Source organism: Leucoraja erinacea, chromosome 7 (assembly GCF_028641065.1).
Source record: "Leucoraja erinacea ecotype New England chromosome 7, Leri_hhj_1, whole genome shotgun sequence".
NCBI lineage: Eukaryota > Metazoa > Chordata > Chondrichthyes > Rajiformes > Rajidae > Leucoraja > Leucoraja erinaceus.
Window position 1 is genome coordinate 18,154,345 of NC_073383.1, and position 21,478 is coordinate 18,175,822.

Consider the following 21,478-nt stretch of genomic DNA (forward strand, 5'->3'; position numbering starts at 1 on the left):
TACCCAAATCTCGTTGCACTTATGTGCAATGACAATAAAATATATAATAATAATTTGTTGTTATTATTGTTATTATTGTTATTATTATTATTATTATAGGTCATAGCCTCAGAATTAAAGGATGTTATTTTAGGAAGGAGATGAGGAGGAATTTCTTTAGAGGGTGGTGAATCTGTGGAATTATTTGCCACAGAAGGCTGTGGAGGCCAAATCAGTGAATAGATAGATTCTTGATTAGTACAGGTGACAGAGGATATGGGGAGAAGGCAGGAGAATGGAGCTAGGACGGAGAGATAGATCAGCCATGCTTGAATGGCAGAGTAGGCTTGATGGGCCGAATGGCCTAATTCTACTATTCTTTATGACCTTATGACCCTAAATATATTTAGGTTATTGATCAGCTGTGAACGGACTATTGAACGAACAGTTAAACTCTTAGATACTGTTTAATCTCGCTGAGTACATCTGGTTCTCACGAGAAAGTCATGTTGATGAAAATAGTGATATTATTTGCTTCAGGACACCATTCGCAGCAGATAATTCCACAATTCTCATCCCACTGCCTCACAAAACGTGCGTGCAGATTTACATTTGCATTATCTGTTCATTTAAATATATATATTTGTTTTCTTTTAACGTAATGATTTCTTTCATTATTCGCTCTGCAGGGTGACAATGAGGCAGACTTAGGGTTACCATTTTCTCCACTTTGTGACCGAAAATCCACAATGGTAGCTCAATCTCAGATCGGTAAGTCTTTGCATTTGTAACGTCTGGAGCGTGAATAATAAATTATTCTGAAAGGGGTGGAGTGACTATATTAAGGTTCTTGGTGTTTGGGCTAAATGCATGTTTTCCCAGGTGGGAGGGAAAATATTTACTGGGAACTTGAGGAGCAACATTTTCACACAGTGGTTGGTGGGTTTCTAGAACAACCTGCCTGAGAAAGTAGTTGAGGCAGGTACAATAACAACATTTGAAAGATATTTGGACAGGTGCATGGATAGAAAGGATTTAGAGAGATATGGGCTAAGTGCAGATAAATGGGATCTGCTTAATGGGGCATTTTGTCGACATGGACAGGTTTGGCCAAAGGCCTGTTTCCATGCTGTATGACTATGACTCTTGCTTACCACATGGGCAAGAATTCCTTCAGTACTGTCCCACTGTTATAACTGTTTAAGGCTGCCAAACACAATGTTAGAAATGTCCTCCAATATCAATGTCCCCTCCTGCCCTCACCCCTATCCCTGGCGATATTTCTGCCTGTTCCTTCATTCCCGCCTCCCCTCTCTCCCTCTTTACTGATCCTTCCATCCACCTCTGATACAGTTACAAACTGAGAGCATCAGCGAGGCATTTCCCAGCACGTATCTTTTATGCCATCAATTCCAGTTGACTGATGACATTTAGTAGCTGATTTAGAATCTCTAGTGACTAAAGAGGCCCACTCAGGAGTTGGTTCATCAACTGCCTGCACATTTACCTTTGATGTACCGTAGACTTTAAACTTTAGAGAAACAGCCCCTTTGCCCCACCAGGTCTGCACTGACTAACGATTACCCCGTACACTAACATTATCCTACACACTAAGGAAAATTTACAATTAATACTGAAGCCAATTAACCTACTAAGTTTGCAGTGTGGGAGGAAACTGGAGCATCCGGTGAAAAACCCATGCGGTCACATGTACGGGTCAAACTCCATACAGGCAGCACCCTTAGACAGGATCAAACTCATGTCCAGAGACAGCAACTCCACCACTGTGTCACCCACATGTACCTTGGTACAAGTGACAATATTAAACCAAAACCTAAGCCAAATGAAACACTTTCATCTGAGTTAATGCCATCTTTGCTTCCTCTGGTGGACATTCCCTTAAACTGTTCAGTCTCTGCACAGAGGCACACATAATAAAGCCTCTGCATCAGTGTCAGAGACTGTGTAGAGAGTGTATGGTTTTCCTCCCACATCCCAAAGTAATGCAGGTTAGCAGATTAAGTAATGCATGTACATTATTCATAGTGTGTAGGTGAGTGGCAAATTGATGAGAATGTAGGGAGAATAAAAAACAATGGGATTAGTGCAGGGTTAGTGTAAATGGGTGGTTGATGGTTGATTTGACCTCAGTGGGCTAAAGGCTGTTTCCTTATAGTAGCTCTCAATGCTTCAATGGTACTTTTTTGTCCCATGTATCAGGATACAGTGAAATTCTTTGTGTTGCATTCAATTCAGTATAATATTACTTCACATAAACACAATCATACTGAGTACAAGAGTACAACGATTGTAATGTAAAGCCCCTGTCCCACTTACGTATCCTTGAGGCGCGAAGGACGTGCGCGATTTCATGCGCCCGCACAGCCGTCTGGAGCGCGTGACGTCATTTGAAGATGGACACAAAATGCAGGAGTAACTCAGCAGGACCGGCAGCATCTCTGGAGAGAAGGAATGGATGATGTTTCGTGTCAAGACACTTCTTCTGTCTGAAAGAAGGGACTTAACTCGAAACGTCACCCATTGCTTCTCTCCAGCGATGCTGCCGGTCCCGCTGAGTTACTCCAACATTTTGTGTCTATATTCAATTTGCTTGGCCCCACTCTGGGAGTAGAAGTGGGGGCGGATCCGGACCGCAACAGCCGTGAGCCCCAGGCCGAGTTCGGCGATCATTTGCCCGCTTCTGCTGCTGTTGAAGGTGAGACGTTGTGTCACACCAGGGTCTTGGGCCTGTCCCACTTTGGCCATCAGTTCCTCGACAGGTTGTTGGCGCGCAAAGATTTCATTTGTTACAAAAATTTCGGAGCCCCGCGCGATGTCGCGCACAACTACATACCCCTCCGCACTTCTCAGTGGGACCGGCCTCGCGCAGCCATATGATGCCCGTGCGCCTCAACGCGACGACGAGGCCATGTAATTTGCGTGCCAAGGACACGTAAGTGGGACAGGCCCTTAAGACTAGTAGATTACACAATGTCATCATGTTTCTGGTGCCATTTGTATTAATCAAGTTTCACAGTTCTTAAAAATATAGTCTTACCCTGGACTAAAAGGCATGTTGCCCTGGCGGTGCTGCAGGGATTGGCCTGGCTTGGCGTTGCTGTTGATGCCTTCCACCACGGCATTGTCGCAGGCTGAGTCCGATCTGCATTCGCGACTGACCTCTGTGGGGCCTCCAGCTATGACTGTGAATCTGACCTTTGAACTGCCAGGACATTGGCATGTCCTTGCAGGAACACTCTTCTTGATGAAAGAGCCGAATGCAATGGCCACAGCTGGTATAGAGTTCAAGAATGGAGTTTAGGAGTGGCACGGCGGCGCAGCGGTAGCGTTGCTGCCTTACAGGGCTTTCAGCGTCAGAGACCTGGGTTCGATCCCGACTACGGGTGCTGTCTGTACGGAGTTTGTAACCGTAACCGTGGGGATTTTCTCAGAGATCTTTGGTTTCCTCCAAAGATATACAGATTTGTAGGTCAATTGGCTTTCTACAAATATAAATTGTCCCTACAGTGTGTAGGATAATGTTAATGTGCAGGGATCGCGGGTCAGCACGGTCTCAGTGGGCCGGAGGGTCTGCTTCCATGCTGTATCTCTAAACTAAACTAAACTAAACTAAACTAAACTAAACCAAACTGCACATCAGCTGTGAGAGGAAAGGCTATTTTCCATGGTTCAAATATATGGAAACTGAGGCTGATGTCTTTAAAGGTCTCATGTGCAACAGGGTTATCTGGCCTTACAGATAAATAGTGTTGATATCTGCCCGGCAGTGAAGAATAATCCTCTCCTCAATCAATAAACTTCCCCAAGTACTTTCTCCAAGACAGTGAAGGATTAGTCTTTGGGATGTGGGAGGAAAATGGACCTCCCGGAGAAAACCCACATGGTCACAGGGAGAACATGCAAATTCCACACACAGATAGCACCCGAGGTCAGGATCGAACCCGGGACTCTGATGCTGTGCGGCAGCTGCTCTACCAGCTGCGTCACAGTCCCAGCCATCCTGGCCCAACTTTCCAGGTGTAAATGTGATAACAGTTCTGGTCTAAAGCAGCTGTATTAGGGCTAGGCTGGAGGTTTGGATATGCTGGTCAGGCAAGGAAACAGGTGTAACAGTAAGAGATTAGCAATCAGTGTCAATCAAGGTGAAATGTGTCGGAAAGTTCACATTGTGCCTTTCTGCATGGTACATGAAAAACTGCCTCATTGTACCTCTGCAACTTTTCTGATGCTACTTTAAACTCAATTTTCCTCATTAGTTTAATTTAGAGATGTAGTATGGAAAGAGATTCTTCGGCCTACCGAGTCCATGCTAGTCAACCATCACCTGATTACACGAGTTCTACAGTATGTTATCCCACTTTATCATCCGCTCACTACACCTCATGGGCAATTTTTGCAGAGGCAAATTATCCGATAAGTTACATAGATACATAGCTACATAGAAAATAGGTGCAGGAGTAGGCCCTTCGAGCCTGCACCGCCATTCAATATGATCATGAACTTCATAACTTCAATATGAAGTTGCACATCTTTAGGATGTGGAAGGAAACCGGAACATCCAGAAGAAACCAAAGCGATTGTAGGGAGAAGGTACAAACTCCACACAGGATTGAACCTAGATCGCTAGCTGTGAGGCAGCAGCTCCATCAGCTGTGCCACTGTGCAACCTTGAGTTGTGTTCACTGCATTAATATAGTGATAGATTTACACAAAGTGCTGGAATACATCAGCGATTCAGGCAGCATCTCTGGAGAAGAAGGGTTAGTGACGTTTTGGGTTGGGACCCTTCTTCAGACTGAAAGTAGGGGGTGGAGGGAGGGGATGATGAGCTGGAGGTGAGAAAAGACCAGGACCAGTCAGGGCCAGCCACAAATGACCTCAGAGTGGGTAGTGTGTGGTAGGTCCATCGTTCGTGAGGGAAGGTGTGATCTCAAGAGAGATATAATGTGATAAACCGTGTAGCTGGTTAAATAACTAGGATGAAGGAAGAAACATAGAAACATAGAAAATAGGTGCAGGAGTAGGCCATTTGGCCCTTTGAGCCTGCACTGCCATTCAATATGATCATGGCTGATCATCCAACTCAGTACTGTTCCTGCCTTCTCTCCATACCCCCTGATCCCTTTAGCCACAAGGGCCACATCTAACTCCCTCTTAAATATAGCTATAGAAGGGGGCAAGAGGGGAGGGGAGTGTTAGTAGAAATGACTTAAAATTAGGGAATTGTAAGCTACCCAGTGAAATGTGAGGTGCTGTTCCTCCAATTTGTGTGTGGCCTCACCCTGGCAAATTAGGAGGCCCAGGACAGAGAGGTCAGTATGGGATGGGAAGGGGAGTTGAAATGGTTGTCAACCGGGAGATCCCGTAGACCTAGGTTGACTGGTCAGTGAAACGGTTACCATGCCTGCTTTGTTCTCAACGATGTACAGGAGCCCACATCGAGAACACTAGCATGCAACATGTAAAAAGGGAAGAGCCGCTAAGATGTTTTGCAGACACCTTTGATTTTGCTGGCTACCAATATTCTCAATGTGAAACTTTCAGCCCCTTTACCTATTCTCCAAACCCTGCTCTCTCCATAGATCCAAGGCGTTAAAGATAGATAATAACACCAACTTGGGAGATAGCCATGCAAGTGTTCAGCAACCACCAAAAATGAAAATAATATAATTTAAAAAAAAAAATGAGTCTCTAATAGCAGAATCTGCATCATGTATTGGCTATAAACATTCTTAAAAATTTACAGTAGTCATGTGAATATAATAATCATCATATTATCAATGTGTCACAGAATTTCTCTGTTGTAGTAAAGATGTTTAGAATGTAAGATATTTTGTTATCCAGAATGCAACAAAAAATGTTTCAAAAACCATCATTCCAATCTTTTAAGTAATTTGCCAGGAAATTATACATTATCCATATATCTAGGATAAACGTAAATAAATAGTAGGAATTACTGAGAACCAAGTGAGCTGAAACCAATTGTATGTTGTGTCCTTCAAGCTGTCATGACCATTCATTTTGTTATGCATGAACATGCGTTGCAAAAATCATACTCTTCTGTGAAATCTCAATTGTTAGTACTCAAGCGAAATGTCAGTTTTAACAAAGTTTAACTTCCATATTTTTGACTACTTCGTACTATGAGGAAATTTGAAGGTCATTTTGTCCTTCTGCATCTGACTGTGACTCACGGCGTCGAAGAGCATACAAGGCTGTGTAAACTTCACTTTGTATTTGAGGAAATCTGTTTATCTAGCTCTGAGCTAATAGTGATTTTTTTGTCTCCACCAGGTTTTATTGATTTTATTGTGGAGCCAACCTTCTCTGTTCTGACAGATATAGCAGAAAAAATAATAACACCTCTTATAGAGGAAGCTTCTCAATCTGAGTCTGACTTTCAACGGCAGAGGTTCGTGTAACACTTTTTTAACAAGGATTTATTGCTATTGTTTGTGTTTTGATGCCACAATATTTTAAATTAGGATGATGAATATTTTAAATTAGGATGATGAATATTTTAAATTAGGATGATGAATATTTTAGATTAGGAATTTGAGCAACATCCTTTCTTTGCTCCATTTTAATTGGTGTAAATACCAACCATTTCTCTTTGATGTTCTTATTGCTCATTGTTATGCTAGAGGTGCCCCCCCTCCCTCCAAAAAATATATACCAAGGACAGATTTAAAAGCTGGAATAGTCCTGAACTTATTCCATTGAGATTGATAATAATTAGCTTACCAGTCATTAATCATAATCACCATCTATTCCTTCTGATGGGGGCGTGTTGGGTAATAAATGGAATATCTCTTGACAGACAAAACAATCTGATCTTTAGAGGAAATCTAATGAGCATGTCAGGAGAACAGGAGAACACCGAGTGCTGCGGTAACTCAGTGGGTCAAGACATCTCTTCAGGTCTGACGAAGGGTCCCGACCCGAAATGTCACCTATTCCTTTTCCACAGAGATGGTGCCTGCCCCGCTGAGTTACTCAAACATTTTGTGTCTACCTCTGGAGGACATAGATGCGTAACATTACGGGTCCCGACCCGAAACGCCACCTATTCATGTTCTCCCATGCCGCTGGACCTCCTGAGTTACTCCAGCGCTTTGTGTCTTTTTGTGTAAACCAGCACCTGCAGTTCCTTGTTTCTACATAACAAGCTTGGCAGGTCTGTTCCAATACTCTGGTCACACTAGTATGACAATGGTTAACGTTGGTGAGACTTTCCAACCTCCATTGCTTTGGGCACTGAGTGACTTTTGCCCAGAATGTGAAGACACTGCTGAGGCCTCTGCACGTACCACTGACCAATGACAAGCTTATGGAATTATCCCATTTGATTTCCCCAGTGTGAATGTGGGGAAAGAAACTGACCATTACCCCATTAATGTGCTTGTGTGATGGTAGGGGGGCTGGAGAGGACAAGTTCCAGCTACTCAAAGCCATTCTAACAGCGTAGTCAGCAGCCAAATGTGTTCACTGCTTTGAATGCAGAAACATATAAATGCAGATAAAATATATTAATAGCTATACAAGCTGTTCATTTTTTTTAAGTAATGGCAGCACATTGATATTTGCATCCTGGGAAAAAGGTTTGGACTGTCTACTCCATTTATGCCTCTCATAATTTTATATACTTGTATGAGATTTCCCTTAACCTCTGACATTCCAAAGAAAACAATTCAAGTCTATCCAAACTCACCTTTCTAGCTAATATCCTTGAATCCAAGCATCTTTCTGGTCAACCTTCTCTACACCCTTTCCAAAGGGAAGGCACAGTTGGGCAGCAGTAGAATTGTTGCCATTCAGCACCAGAGGCCCATGTTCGATCCTGACAACGGTTGCTGAACGTACGGAGTTTGTACATTCTCCCCGTGACCATGTGGGTTTCGTCCGGGTGCTCCAGGTTCCTCCTATACTGCATAGATGTACAGGTTTGTAGGTTAACTGGGTTCAGTAAAATTGTAAAATTGTCCCTCATGTGTAGGATCGTGTTAGTGTACTAACAGGTTGGGGTGGACGGTGGACCGAAGGGCCTGTTTCCATGCTATATCTCTAACGTCTAAAATCTAAAGCCTCCTCATACTTCCTGAATGGGGCGATCAGACTGAAGCAAATTCTCTGAATGCAGCCGAACCAAAGTGACTTCAGCCTTACGACTCTCTTCTCTCACTGTGCAGAGGCTGGATGAAACATTCTATGGGCAATTTCACAGAATCATATCACATGCACATTATCACAGGTCATTGAAACATTGCACACAATAAACTGAACAGGCAGGCAAGAATATCAACAGGACATTTTAAAATGCCAAATGTAAATAGAAGTTTCAACAACTGCTGACAGTTATTTTCAGTTCTTGATGCTGATTTTTGTCGTGCATCGTGGCAAAAATTCCTCCTTATGCATTCATGATGGTAATTGCTTCATGACTCTGCTGTGACTCACCAGCATCTCATTGAGTTGTTAGAGTGCCATACAGGTGTTGTTTTGATATTCATTTAACTCTGTGGAAAGGCTTGGGATTTAAAACACTTTGTGCATTACTAAATGAAAATTCATATTCCATTTTAAAGAACGTTGCAACTGCTGTGAACTATTGCCTTCCGATTATTGCTCGTGGCACTGCAATCATTGAAGGTGACAGCACAGCTAGTTTTGCATTACGTGTTTTGTTTCACAAATACAAGAAATAGCCGAAAGCTGAATAGATATACAATAGAATGGAAGGGGAAAGTTTAGTATTTCTATAATGCCTTTTAGACCAAGAATGTCATAAAGTGCTCCACTACTAATGTTTGCTTTGAAGAAGAGTCACGGCACGGTGGTGCAGCGGTAGAGTTGCTACCTTACAATGCCAGAGCCCCGGGTTCGAGCCTGACTATGGGTGCTTGGTTGTACGGAGTTTATATGTTCTCCCCGTGACCTGCGTGGATTTTCTCCGAGATCTTCGGTTTCCTTCCACACCCCAAAGACATGGCTTGGTATAAATGTAATATTTTCCCTAGTGTGTGTAGGGTAGTGTTAATCTGCAGGGATCATTGGTCGGTGTGGACTCGGTGGGCCAAAGGACCTATTTCCGTGCCGTATCTTTAAACTGAACTATGCTATTTCGTTTGGTTTAGTTAAGTTTAGAGATATTGCTTAGAAACAGGCCCTTCAGGCCACTGAGCCCACGCCGACCATTGATCACTCATTAATACACAATAGGTGCAGGAGTAGGTGGTCACTGCTGAGGGGATAGAGTGTGTTGCCCACTAGCCTAGTGCGGGGGGGCCTCTTAGGCGTGGGGCCCAATTGGGAGCAATTGGTCTAATTGGCTTAAGGCTGGCCCTGCCCAAGCGGTCACATAGAGACCGTGCAAACCCCACATAGATAACACCCAAGGTCAGGATTGAACCCGGATCTCTAACACTGTGAGGCAGCAGCTCAACCGCTGTGCCACTGTATATCTGAGTATCTTCAAGAAAGAGGAATGAGTTAAATGATTAATTAATCTGGTGTTGGATGTGAGAGAGGTTTTGGTCAGGATACCAGAAGAGCTCTTGTGCTTTATTTTTAATTAAATTAATTTTAATTAAATCTTCCCATGCCCCTATTTGAAGAAGAGCAATGAATTTGTGTGGGCAGTGCAGACGACAGTGTAGTCCTCCCTTAATACTGCACAGAAGAGTCAAACTAGATCGCATCTCATAATATGCAGAGAGAAAATATACCTGTTGGACTCCGTTTATCCGGCATCCTCAGTTCCAGAGCCTTTCTGGATTATCTGTTTTCCTGGACCAACAGAGGTCATGTAATAATGAAACGACAATACACCCCTGGCACGCTAATGACACCCCTCCCGTATCTTCAAACCACCATGGAGTGCCAGAAACTTAAATAAGATCATAACGGATAATAGAATTAGGCCATTCGGCACATCAGGTCTACTCTGCCATTCAATCATGGCTGATCTATCTCTCCCTCCTAACCCCATTTTCCTGCCTTCTCCCCATTATCTCTGACACCCATACTAATTAAGAATCTATCTATCTCTGCCTTAAAAATATCCACTGATTTTAAGAACAAGAAAACAAATATAAAATGTAAACTTTGTGAATGGAATGACCTGCTGATTCACCCCCTGTTCCCACTGTCTCCCCGGCCGTTCCCGACCCTACTCCCAACTCACAATGTTTATCAACGACTCTTCTTCACCACCGCACATCCCAGTGACACAGCCGTTGTTGCAGCTCACGTTGTAGCCCATGGGGACAGCGCTTTCATCGGGGTGCCCCACCTCCTCTCCTCCACCTCAATTTATTTCCTCCCCCCCCCCTCCACCCAGCCTGTTCAACCTGTAGAACCTATAACCCAGAATCATGACTCGTGTAATGCATTCAAGCTGGTGGTAGATACAAACTGCTGGAGTAACTCAGCAGGACAGACGGCATCTGGACAGAAGGAATGGGCGATGTTTCAGGTCGAGACCCTTCTTCAGATAACAATACAGTCGAGCTGATATCTAAGTATAACGTTACACCTTACCATTTATTACCATATTATTTTTCTCACTTTCCATTTATTCCTCTTGCAAGACACCAGGGGAAAACTGCAATATCCTTTAGTACGACTCTCTGCAAAAATCTCTGACTGGCACCATAGAGGTGGGGCAGATTCCCCATTGATCTATGAGGAGGACTCTGCCAGACTGCCATGGGGCCACTGTCATTTTCATCTTCCAGCGACTCAGTAATTCTAACAACCTACTGAGGGACTTGATGCTGAAAGGATGTGAAATGCTGGAGCTGCTTTGAACACTGATAGTTAAAACCACAATGGCAGCAGTTTGCATTTCACAGCAGTCAGTTGAGCTTCCTCTGTGACACTCAGACCTTGAGTGAAGGACTCACATGCCACGGAGCAGTTGAAAAGCTGGCTGTTAGACACAATGACGTGGGCATTGTAATTGTTTTCACAGTTTTGCTGGTCTTGGTACTTGCCCCTGCTGCCAATAATCACAAGAGCACAACTCCAAAGCAATCATTCAGTCAATCAACTTTGTCACATAAAGTGCATTCCAGAAACCCATCTTACAAAAGGACATTTCTTCATGTCACTTTTGATTCTTTAGTCAATCACCTTCTTTCTTTGCCCACTATTTCTTCATGCCTGTACCAATGAGAGCTGTTTCTCCCCAACAGCTTTCTCTGCACCCCTCATGATTTTAAGTACCTTTATCAAGCTTCCTTGCACACTCCAGTGTTCTGAAAACAATGCAGCTGCTTTAGAGATACAACAAGGTAACAGGTCCTTCGGCCCACCGATTCCATGCTGGCCATCAATCTGTTCACCCTGGTTCTATGATATCCCACGTTCTCATCACCCTTTACATACTAGATTGATGATTAAAAAAAAAAGAATTTAATCCGTTTGAAAATAAGGCTGTAATGTTACAAAATGTGGAAAAAGTGAAGGGGTCTGATTACTTTCTGAATGCACTATATATATATACACATACATATACACACACACACACACACATGTGCACACACACACACACGTACACACACACACACACACATACACACACACACATACACACACACGCATACACACACACACATATATATACACACCTATACAAAGTTATAAAAGTTTTCAGGCTCCAACACCATGGCAGGAGTGAAATGAGAGTGTGGCCAGGGTGGTGTGGGTCTCTGATGATGCTGGCTACTACTGTAGATCCCTTTGATGGTGGGGAAGTCAGTACCCGCGAAGGACTGGGTTGTGTTCATCACTTTTTGCAATCTTCGTTGTTCCTGGGCATTCGGTTGTGGAACCAAACCAGTCAATATGCTCTCTATTGTGCACCTGCAGAAGTCCAAGAGATTATTTATCGACATACCAAATTTCCTCCATCTTGTAAGGACGTAGAGGTGTCGATGGCCTTTCTTTATGATTGCATCAATGTGCTGGGTCCAGGACAGATCTCCAGAGGTATACACACCCAGGATCTATAAGTACTGGATGTAATTGAGGAGTAACAATGTGCCTAATGGTATCATTCTTTCTTGATCGAGATAACCATGGAAGGTTAAAATGTAAAATGTTATCACTGAGATTTTTAACTTTGCATAGCATTTTGAGGGGTTTTCTGTAATTTATGATGTAGCACCATCTAGTGTTACACTGTGGAGTTTTCTGGATAATAATGATGCAGTCTTTCTAACTTTGACGTTACAATAATATTGCAGCTTTCTACAATTGCCCGATACATGTGTTTTTTTTCCTGGTTTTAGCTGCCTGGGATTGTAATGTCAGATATGAAAGTTACCCCATATTTCCTCAGAGTTGTCCAAATGCACATTATGAAAGGTTGGTCGAGCTTCGTGTTTCCATTCTTGCACAGGACGCAGAGAAGAAGAGTGATTCAGCCTTATATGGGCCAAGACAGAAGCAGACAGACTCTCAGGAGATTTCAGAAGCAGATGGGAAACAGAGCACAATAGAGTTGGCAGATGGAGAGGAAGGGATCGCTGGGATAGTCAGGATGCACTAAGACCAGATGGGGTATAATGCACAGAGATGACAAAGGTCAGAGCTTGGCAGATCACAGGAGCAGAGCCATGTCATGCCAGGGAGACCAGAGAAAGAGCTGGCAGATTAGAGTTAACTCATGACTTAGTCAACAGTCACAGAGACGGAGCTGAGCAAAGAGATCACAGCACTCTCTGCTCCGGACTCTCTGATCACCATTTCAATCGTCTTTGTGAGTCCAGATGTTGAGTGAAAGGCTGAGATGTTTAACTGTCCCCGGATGGCCTGTACAGAGGAGCATGACCCAGAAGTAAAGGGTTGGCTGCTGGGTAGTCAGCTCTCTGGGGAGCTGCTCACCGTGTTCCTTTATCCCTGACCACCCCGACCATTCCCCACCCACACTCCACAACCTCCTGGCTTTAAGTCCCACTGGCTGGAAATGTGAGGATATTTTGTCCCTGGTTCAAGCTGCCACTTCCCATCTGTTCCAATGAAAGTTTGTTGATCTGACACATTAAATTTATTTTTCTCGTTCTCCATCGATTCTGCCAGAAATATTGAATAACCTCAGCAATTTCTATTTCAGATCTCCAGCATCCGCAGTTTTGTTTTGAAACTTAAAACAAAAACTTTAAAAAAAAAAAAACTTTTGAGGACAAGGCCTTGTCTCATGTTTAGCTTTAAAATTCCTAAAATTTAGGCTAGACTTTAAGAAGTCACTCCTAGCCACGTTGTCGTCTATAACATTTAGAAAGATGTAGATCAGATTACATAGGTATATCCCTTGTGTAGAAAGGAACTGCAGGTGCTGGTATATACTGAAGATAGACACAAAGTGCTGGAGTAACTCAGAGGGTCAGGCAGCATCATTGAGAAAAAGGATTGGTGACGTTTCAGGTCGGGATGCTTCTTCAGACTGAAAGTAGAAGAGGGGAAACTGGAGGTGGGAAAAGGTCAGAACAAAGCAGAGCTGACAACAGATGACTAAGGAAGGATGGAGCCTGTAATGGTCCATTGATGGTTGGGTAAGAGGTGATAACGAAGGGATACATGGATGCGAACAGTGGAACTAGTAGGATCATTAGGGTGGGGGAGGGGAAGGGAAGGAATGAAGGGGTTACCTGAAATTCGAGAAATCAATGTCCAAACCGTTGGGTCATTACAGAAGCTAATTGTATACTCAACCCACTTTTAACGTTGCAGATAGAAGGAACTGCAGATGCTGGTTTACAAAAAAGGACACTAGGTGCTGGAGTAACTCAGCAGGTCAGGGAGCATGGATGGATAGATGATGTTTCGGGTTGGGACCCTTCGTCTGACATTCTCTAGAGAGGCTACCTGTCCTTGCTGAATTATTCCAGCAGTTTTTCCCCACTTTTAACATTCCCTATTTTAGTACGGGTTACCTGATTAGTATGGGTGTCAGAGGTTATGGGGAGAAGGCAGGAGAATGGGGTTAGGAGGGAGACGTAGATCAGCCACAATTGAATGGCGGTGTAGACTTGATGGGCCGAATGGCCTAATTCTGCTCCTATTACTTATGACCTTATGACCTTATTTTAGACTACTTTGTACACCCTTGTTAAATAATTACCTAAGGTTTAAACATTTTCTTTGTCTGGACAATTAACATGAATATCTTATTGTTTTGTTGAAGTCTTGCCAATATTGGAGTAGGAACCACTCCAGACTCAACCCGAAGGCACAGCGTAAGGAGCATTGCATCAGATGGAGGCTGTTCCACAGAGTATTCGGTATCTACCGTGGACATCAAATGCTTTAAGTTGAACTGGATGGACATAATTCAGCAAAATAAAGAAAAATGGAAAGAGCTGGCAATTCAAGGTGCGTGGAGCTCATTTTTGACTCTAATTGTGCCGTCAATACAAACATAAATCTGGTTATTACTTCAGCGATAGATTCTTATGAACATCCAGAACTTAAGGTATCTATCCCACTTTAATCTGTGAAGTTATCAGTGTTAACTGAGTAAAAGACAAGGGTTTGAAAGAGTTTGAAAATTATAATAAGTAGCTGACTGGTGAGTAGCTAGTGAGATTTCCATTGTCTAATTTTTGACATATATGTTATGAGCCGTGAAGGTAAGGAAAGATAAGGGCAAGGCCATGCAAGCAGATTTTATAGCGCCAGTGATTAAAAAGTTAGTCCTTAGTAATGTTGGGATTACTAGACCTCAGCGTCCTGTGTTACTGGGGAAGGTTTAACTTAGTTTGGCAGGGGGGTGGGAACCATGGAAGGAGTCTTATCTAACTCCAAGATATCAGTGGTAACCCTAATTGGGCTGTAGGGAAATCAGCATTTTAACCTGGAAGCAAGGAACTGCAGATGCTGGTTCACCGAGAAAAGCATACAAAGTGCTGGAGTAACTCAGCAGGTCACATGGCATCCCGGGAGAGCATGGGTAGGTGACGTTTCGGGTTGGGACCCTTCTTCAGACTGATTGATTCTTCGGACAGAAAGTAACCAACCCGAAATGTCATCTATCATATTCTCCACAGTTGCTGCCTGATCTGCCGCGTTACTCCAGCACTTCATGTCTTTTTTTCAGCATTTTTTCTTCCCTGATTTTCTTTTTCATTTAAGGTAAATTGAGCAGCGTGCAAAACAAACTGATGATTTGTTATTTGTCTGTTGTTCAGTTCTGGACATGACTGCTTCCATCATCATTAAGTCAATGGCTCTAACATAAATATCACCTCCATTGTCATTAGCTAACATTAAATGGCAAATAACAAATGTATAGCCGCCTTTGTCTGTACCGTATAGTGCTATGCAAACTTCGTCTTCTTGCGTATGGCGTGCACAGCCTAAAGTTGTAGGACACGCCAGGTTGATTGCATTCGTTGAAACAGGGCGGACTTCAGGTTGCAATCTTCCACCCCGCTATGCAAACAACCTACATATTCTTGTACATAAATAGATATAATTAAATTATTCTACAAGCAAATAAATACAGTTTCTCCTGTATGAAAGTAACTGCAGACTATCTAGATTGGAGAATGTTATAGTTTGTTAATGATTACAAACACAACACAGAATGGAAATGTGCTTGGATGCAAAGTGCAAACAGACATGGTGTTTTGGGTGAAGCATGCTCTGAAAGCGCCACAGTAAAGTTTAATTTTTGTGGAATTTGAATTTAATGATTCAGTGGACCTCGACATGCTGGTTGATTGTAATTTCCTTGATCCTGGTCACCAGACAGAGATTAGTTTTACTAATGAACCATCAAGACCATTGCTTAATTTTCCAGGAAGAGCACGTCATGAGCTTTGTTGATGTGATGATGTCAGTAAGTTTAATCTTCAACTAGTTGATGCTAAATCTCTCACAGTAAGTGACTGTATGTGATTGGTACACAGGATGGGATCAGGTTTAACTACTGAGTTGCCAGGCAATTATCTAACTGCGGGAGACCTGGACCATTTTGCTCTCTGGGCTTTATTAATACTCTCCAGAAGTAGCTCTTCACGAATGCAATGGCTCGTTGCATAGAATCTTAACCAGTCTTGAAAAATAGTCAATTTTATTAACCTGAAGATAGACTCAAAATGCTGGAGTAACTCAGCGGGACAGGCAGCATCTCTGGAGAGAAGGAATGGGTGACGTTTCGGGTCGAGACCCTTCTTCAGACTGACACTAAATCCTTGGAATCCTTGTTTCTCCTAAATCCATGGAATAGTTTAACACTAATTTTTGATACATTTTCTGTTCCCCTGTGTTTAATTGTGAAAAGCACTTGTCCTTTGCCCAGTAGGGAATTGACGGGACATTTTCAGTGTGCATTATGCTTCAACCTGGTTCAACTTGCACCTCTCACACTCATCTCTAGAGTTTAGAGGAAATGAGACTGGAGCAGCAACATAGCAGCACAGTTGGTCGCATGGATAGATTTTATTTCTATTGCACGACTCGAGTAAAAATAACTTTTACCACAAAATTTCCAACTTTTATGCCATTCACTGGGTGTTTTCTTATTCTGAAATCAAGAAATATTTTGAAATTAATTACCAAATATGCCGTAACAAAATTTCAAGAAACATCAACTCGAGATTTATGTTTAAATGTTAATGGTCCTGAATATTTTAACACAATCTCCTGGCTTTTACATTATATGCCCCAGTGAATAAAGAAAAACATCCTTTACGTCTTTTAAACCACCTTATTGATCAGTTCTACTACCTTTAAGGATCTGCGGGCATACATTCCAAGATTTCCCTGTTTCTCCTCATTAATCAATATTCAAGTCGTCGAGAGTGTTTTATTGTCATATGTCCCAGATGGAACAATGAAAGAGGGAGATAAAAGGGAAATATGGGAAGGGGATGGGAGATGATCATATGGCGGAGGGGGAAGGAGCAGGATGTCTCGGGTGGTGGGAGATGATGGAAGAAATGTGTGCATTAAAATCATGCTTGGCTCAAAATGATAGAAAGGGGCATAGGGTGAAAGGGACATTCTGCATCTACATGCTACAGGATTATCACAAATGTGCCATTCAATTAGAGCAACACAGTGGCACAGTTGATAGAGCTGCTGCCTCACAGCACTAGAGATCCAGGTTCAATCCTGACCTCAGGTGCTGTCTATGTGGCATTTCCATGTTCTCCCTGTAACCGTGTAGGTGATCTAATAGAGGTGTACAAAATCATGAGAGGAATCGATCAGGTAGGCACACAGAGCCATTTGCCCAGAATAGGAGAATCAAGAACCAGAGGACATAGGTTTAAGGTGGGGGGGAGAAGATTTAATAGGAACCTGAGGGGTAACTTTTTCACACAGAGGGTGGAGGGTGTATTGGAACGAGCTACTGGAAGAGGTAGTTGAGGCAGGTAGTATCGCAATGTTTAAGAAACATTTGGACAGGTACATGGATATGACAGTTTTAGAGGGATATGGGCCAAATGGAGGCAGGTGGGACTAGATGGGACATGTTCGTCGGTGTGGACAAGTTGAGCCGAAGGGCCTGTTTCCGCACTGTATGACTGCGACTCTATGATTCTATACGTATTTGCTGTTGACAATTGAGCCATGAGATGGAAAAATGTCTGTTACCCTACCACTGACATTCTTTGACTTGATAAACGCTATGTTTCCAAAACATAAACAGGCAAAAGCTCTTGTGACTTGAATCACATTCCCGGTTTTCTGATATGGAGCTGGGTAACTATTTTTAATTCAAAAAAACACACACGCAGAAAAATTTGAGGGCTAAAAATGTGGTCGTCGGCCAAAGGCTTGAAACTTTCACCCAGAACAGGAGATACACAAGAGAGTGCGTGGCATTATCTGGATACTCATGGCATGGTGTAAGCTGCCAATAGGCATCCCAATGGAGTTCTGCATTTGGGGGTTAGTTTGCAGATACTCTGGGCTAGGAGACAAACAGGAGATGTGTAACAATCAGCATCATTGATCCTCTACTTCCTTAGAAGGCTAATGGGGCTGTCCCACTTAGGCGACTTTATAGGCGACTGCAGGAGACTATGCAGTCGCCATATGTTTGCGGGTGGTTGCCGGGGAATCGCCCTCATGGTCGTGAGGAGTACCCGCATTCTGGGAACTAGTTGCGGTCTCATTATGGTCACCGCAAATTTTTCAACATGTTGAAAAATTAGCGGCGACTGGAATGCAGCCGCCGTGGAGAGTAGCGAAAATTCCCGTGCCGTAGGTGGGTCACCAGGAGGTCCTAGTGGATTGCTAGGAGGTCAAAGGTTCTCATTGGCTCATTGGGGAAAAAAAACGTAAGCAGTAGTTTTCAGACCAGGATAACCAACCGGCAATGTTAAATGTCCGCCGAGCTTCACAGCTGTGTATCTCTGGCTTCTTAAAAGTTGTCTCCACTGCTACTCCTTCTTCCCCCCCTCTTTTAAAGAACTTACCATACACTGTGCTTTACCCGTCTGAATTGCAGCGCCATCCTTCCTGTTCATCGTGGCATCACCTTGGCTTTGCACCGTGTGAATTCACTTAGACAGCGCTCTCCCCGCTTGTACTGTCCCCCGCCTGCATTACGGGGTGGTGAAGGAAATGATGTGTGTGTGTGTGTGTTCCACTCTGACAGTCGCTGTTCCAGTTGCTGGTTTTTCAGGTGACTGCCGGCAACTTGACAGTCACCGGCAGTCGCCTGAAAAATCGCCTAAGTGGGGCAGGCCCATTAGGAAGTTTGGCATTTCCCCTACAACTCTCGCCAACCTCTACAGATGCATCTTAGAAAGCATTTTATCAGGAGGCATCACAGCTTGGTTTGGGAGCAGCTCTATCCAAGACAGCAAGAAATTGCAGTGAATTGTGGATACAGCCCAGACCATCGCACAAACCAACCTCCCTTCTATTGATGGCATTTATACCTCGCGCTGCCTCGGCAAGGCCAGCAGCATAATCAAGGACGAGTCGCACCTTGGAAACTCCCTGCTTCCCTCTCCCATCAGGCAAAATGTATAGACGTGTGGAAACGCTGACCATCAGATTCAGGGACAGTTTCTTCCCAGCTGTATCAGGCAACTGAATCGTCCTACCACAACCAGAGAGCAGTGCTGAACTAATATCTACCTCTTTGATACTGCATCACAGTATGGTATGGCAACTGCTCTGTCTCCGACCGGAAGGCATTGCAGAGGGTGGTGAAAATTGCCCAACGCATCACCGGTTCCACGCTCCCCTCCATTGAGTCTGTCCAAAGCAAGCGCTGTCTGCGGAGGGCGCTCAGCATCGCCAAGGACTGCTCTCACCCCAACCATGGACTGTTTACCCTCCTACCATCCGGGAGGCGCTACAGGTCTCTCCGCTGCCGAACCAGCAGGTCGAGGAACAGCTTCTTTCCGGCGGCTGTCACTCTACTCATCAACGTACCTCGGTGACTGCCAATCACCACCACCCCCCCCCCCCCCGGACACTTATTTTTTTTTTTTTTTAATACAAATCGTTTGCTATGTCGCTCTTCAAGGGAGATGCTAAATGCATTTCGTTGTCTCTGTACTGTACACTGACAATGACAATTAAAATTGAATCTGAATCTGAATCTGAATCTGAATCTGATAACCCTTGGACTATCTCTGATCGGACGTTGCTGGTTTTACCTTGCACTGAACGTTATTCCCTCATCATGTATCTATACACTGTAAATGGATTGATTGTAATCATGCATTGTCTTTTTGCTGACTGGTCAGCACACAACAAAAAACAAAAAGGTTGTCATGTCCCTCTGTACACATGACAATAAACTAAACTGAAAAACAACATATCTCAGCGAGAAGGTTGGGCTAGGAGGAGCATTCCAAATGTTGTTTATAGTAATTCAAATTAAAAAAGAGGTAATATGTTTAGGTTCACTGTAGTTCCTGTGGTTAGACTCAAGTAGGCCTAGAAGAATGAGAGGGGCTATATGCAGTGCATGCTCTAGATCCAGGTTCGATCCTGACTTCGGGTTCTGTCTATGTGGAGTTTATATGTTCTCCCTGTGACCGCTCCAGTTTCTTCTCACACTCCAAAGACGTGCAGGTTTGTAGGTTAATTGCTTCCTGGCAGTTGTCCCTAGTGTGTAGATTAGAGCTATTGTACCAAGAAGACTACTGGTCGGTGTGGACTCGATGGGCAAAAGGACCTGTTTCCATGCTATATCTCTAAACTAAATTAAACTAAAGATCAATGTTTATTTTCTTAATCGTCATCATAGATATTCTCTTTTTCTTTCCTTAAATTTTTTTTTTGCAAGATACAGAAGAAAAAACAAGGGAGACTACAGAACAAAATGAGAATGATGACCAACACCAGAACAATGATGACAGCACTGAGAATCTAATAGCAGCAGATGATAACATAAATATGGGATGTGACAAAGAGATCCTGGAAAGGCATAGTTCTCCATCCAAGTCACTTGTCAACCAGGCTTGCCAGCTCTCAACAGCTTCCAGCAGCCCTATTCTGCAAAGACATCTCCATACCACCGGCTGTGATTCAGCAAACTGGCACCATGATGCTAATGTAGCAGAGACTGTGATTCAACATGGACCACCATGGAATGGTAACTCCATTCACTGATTAGGTAGTAATACTTTAGGAAAGTGCATCAGTTATTATTTAGAGTAAAGTTGAAAACAACTGCTTTTCCAATCAGGGTGATCAGTGTCTTCTGGCTGCTATCTGATGGCCTGAGTCAGACGTGTGGTCAGACCTCAAGGAATAATTTGATGCTTACACATTTAATGGAATTTGCTATGTGAATTTCTGCATATGGAATTGTTACCAGTTCTCAGAAGTGACAGAATATAAATGACATTTGTGTTCCTGTGTTACTCAGTAGGTCAATATAGAAAGCAAATATTAAAGTACATTTCTGAGAAGGCCTGTAATAACGTTGATATGATATTTGCTACTTGTGCCAAATAGTGTGATGTGCAGTTGCCCACAGAATGGAAAAAGCTGTTGTGTAATTTACTGTCAACAATACTTTCCACAATTTGGTGTGCTACATTTGTGTTCGCTTTCAAAGTCGGGCATTCACAAAGGATGAACTTTAGTTTAGTTTAGCTTAGAGATACAGAGTGGAAACAGGCCCCTCAACCCACCGATTCCGTGCCGACCAGTGATCCCCGCACACTAACACTATCCTACACACACTAGGGAAATTTACATTTATACCAAACCAATTAACCTACAATCCTGTACATCTTTGGAGTGTGGGCGGAAACCAGAGATCCCGGAGAAAACCCACGCAGGTCACGGAGAAAACGTACAAACTCCGTACAAACAGCACCCATAGTCAGGATAGAACCCGGGTCCCTGGCACTGTAATTTTACCGCTGCACCACCGTGCCACCCTAATGAATGGTACATTTATGCTTTCCGTTTGCAAGATTGATCTTTACGGCCTTTCCTTGATATCCCAACTGCACGGTCATTCTAATGCATCCCACATTCTTCCAAT

The 21,478-nt window shown here is 43.4% G+C and overlaps 1 protein-coding gene across 5 annotated transcripts in view; it reads left to right on the forward strand.

Moving 5' to 3' along the window:
- pde1a (phosphodiesterase 1A, calmodulin-dependent) overlaps positions 1–21,478 on the forward strand; it is a 386,755-nt gene that overhangs the window by 341,890 nt on the left and 23,387 nt on the right. For 3 of the 5 annotated variants that reach the window (XM_055637850.1, XM_055637852.1, XM_055637854.1), the window contains 4 exons: positions 669–750; positions 6,295–6,412; positions 14,189–14,376; positions 20,267–20,575. In XM_055637850.1, the coding sequence (XP_055493825.1) occupies positions 669–750; positions 6,295–6,412; positions 14,189–14,376; positions 20,267–20,575 (697 nt within the window). The remainder of the gene's footprint in view (positions 1–668; positions 751–6,294; positions 6,413–14,188; positions 14,377–20,266; positions 20,576–21,478) is intronic. The other 2 variants (XM_055637851.1, XM_055637853.1) reach the window with 2 other exon arrangements.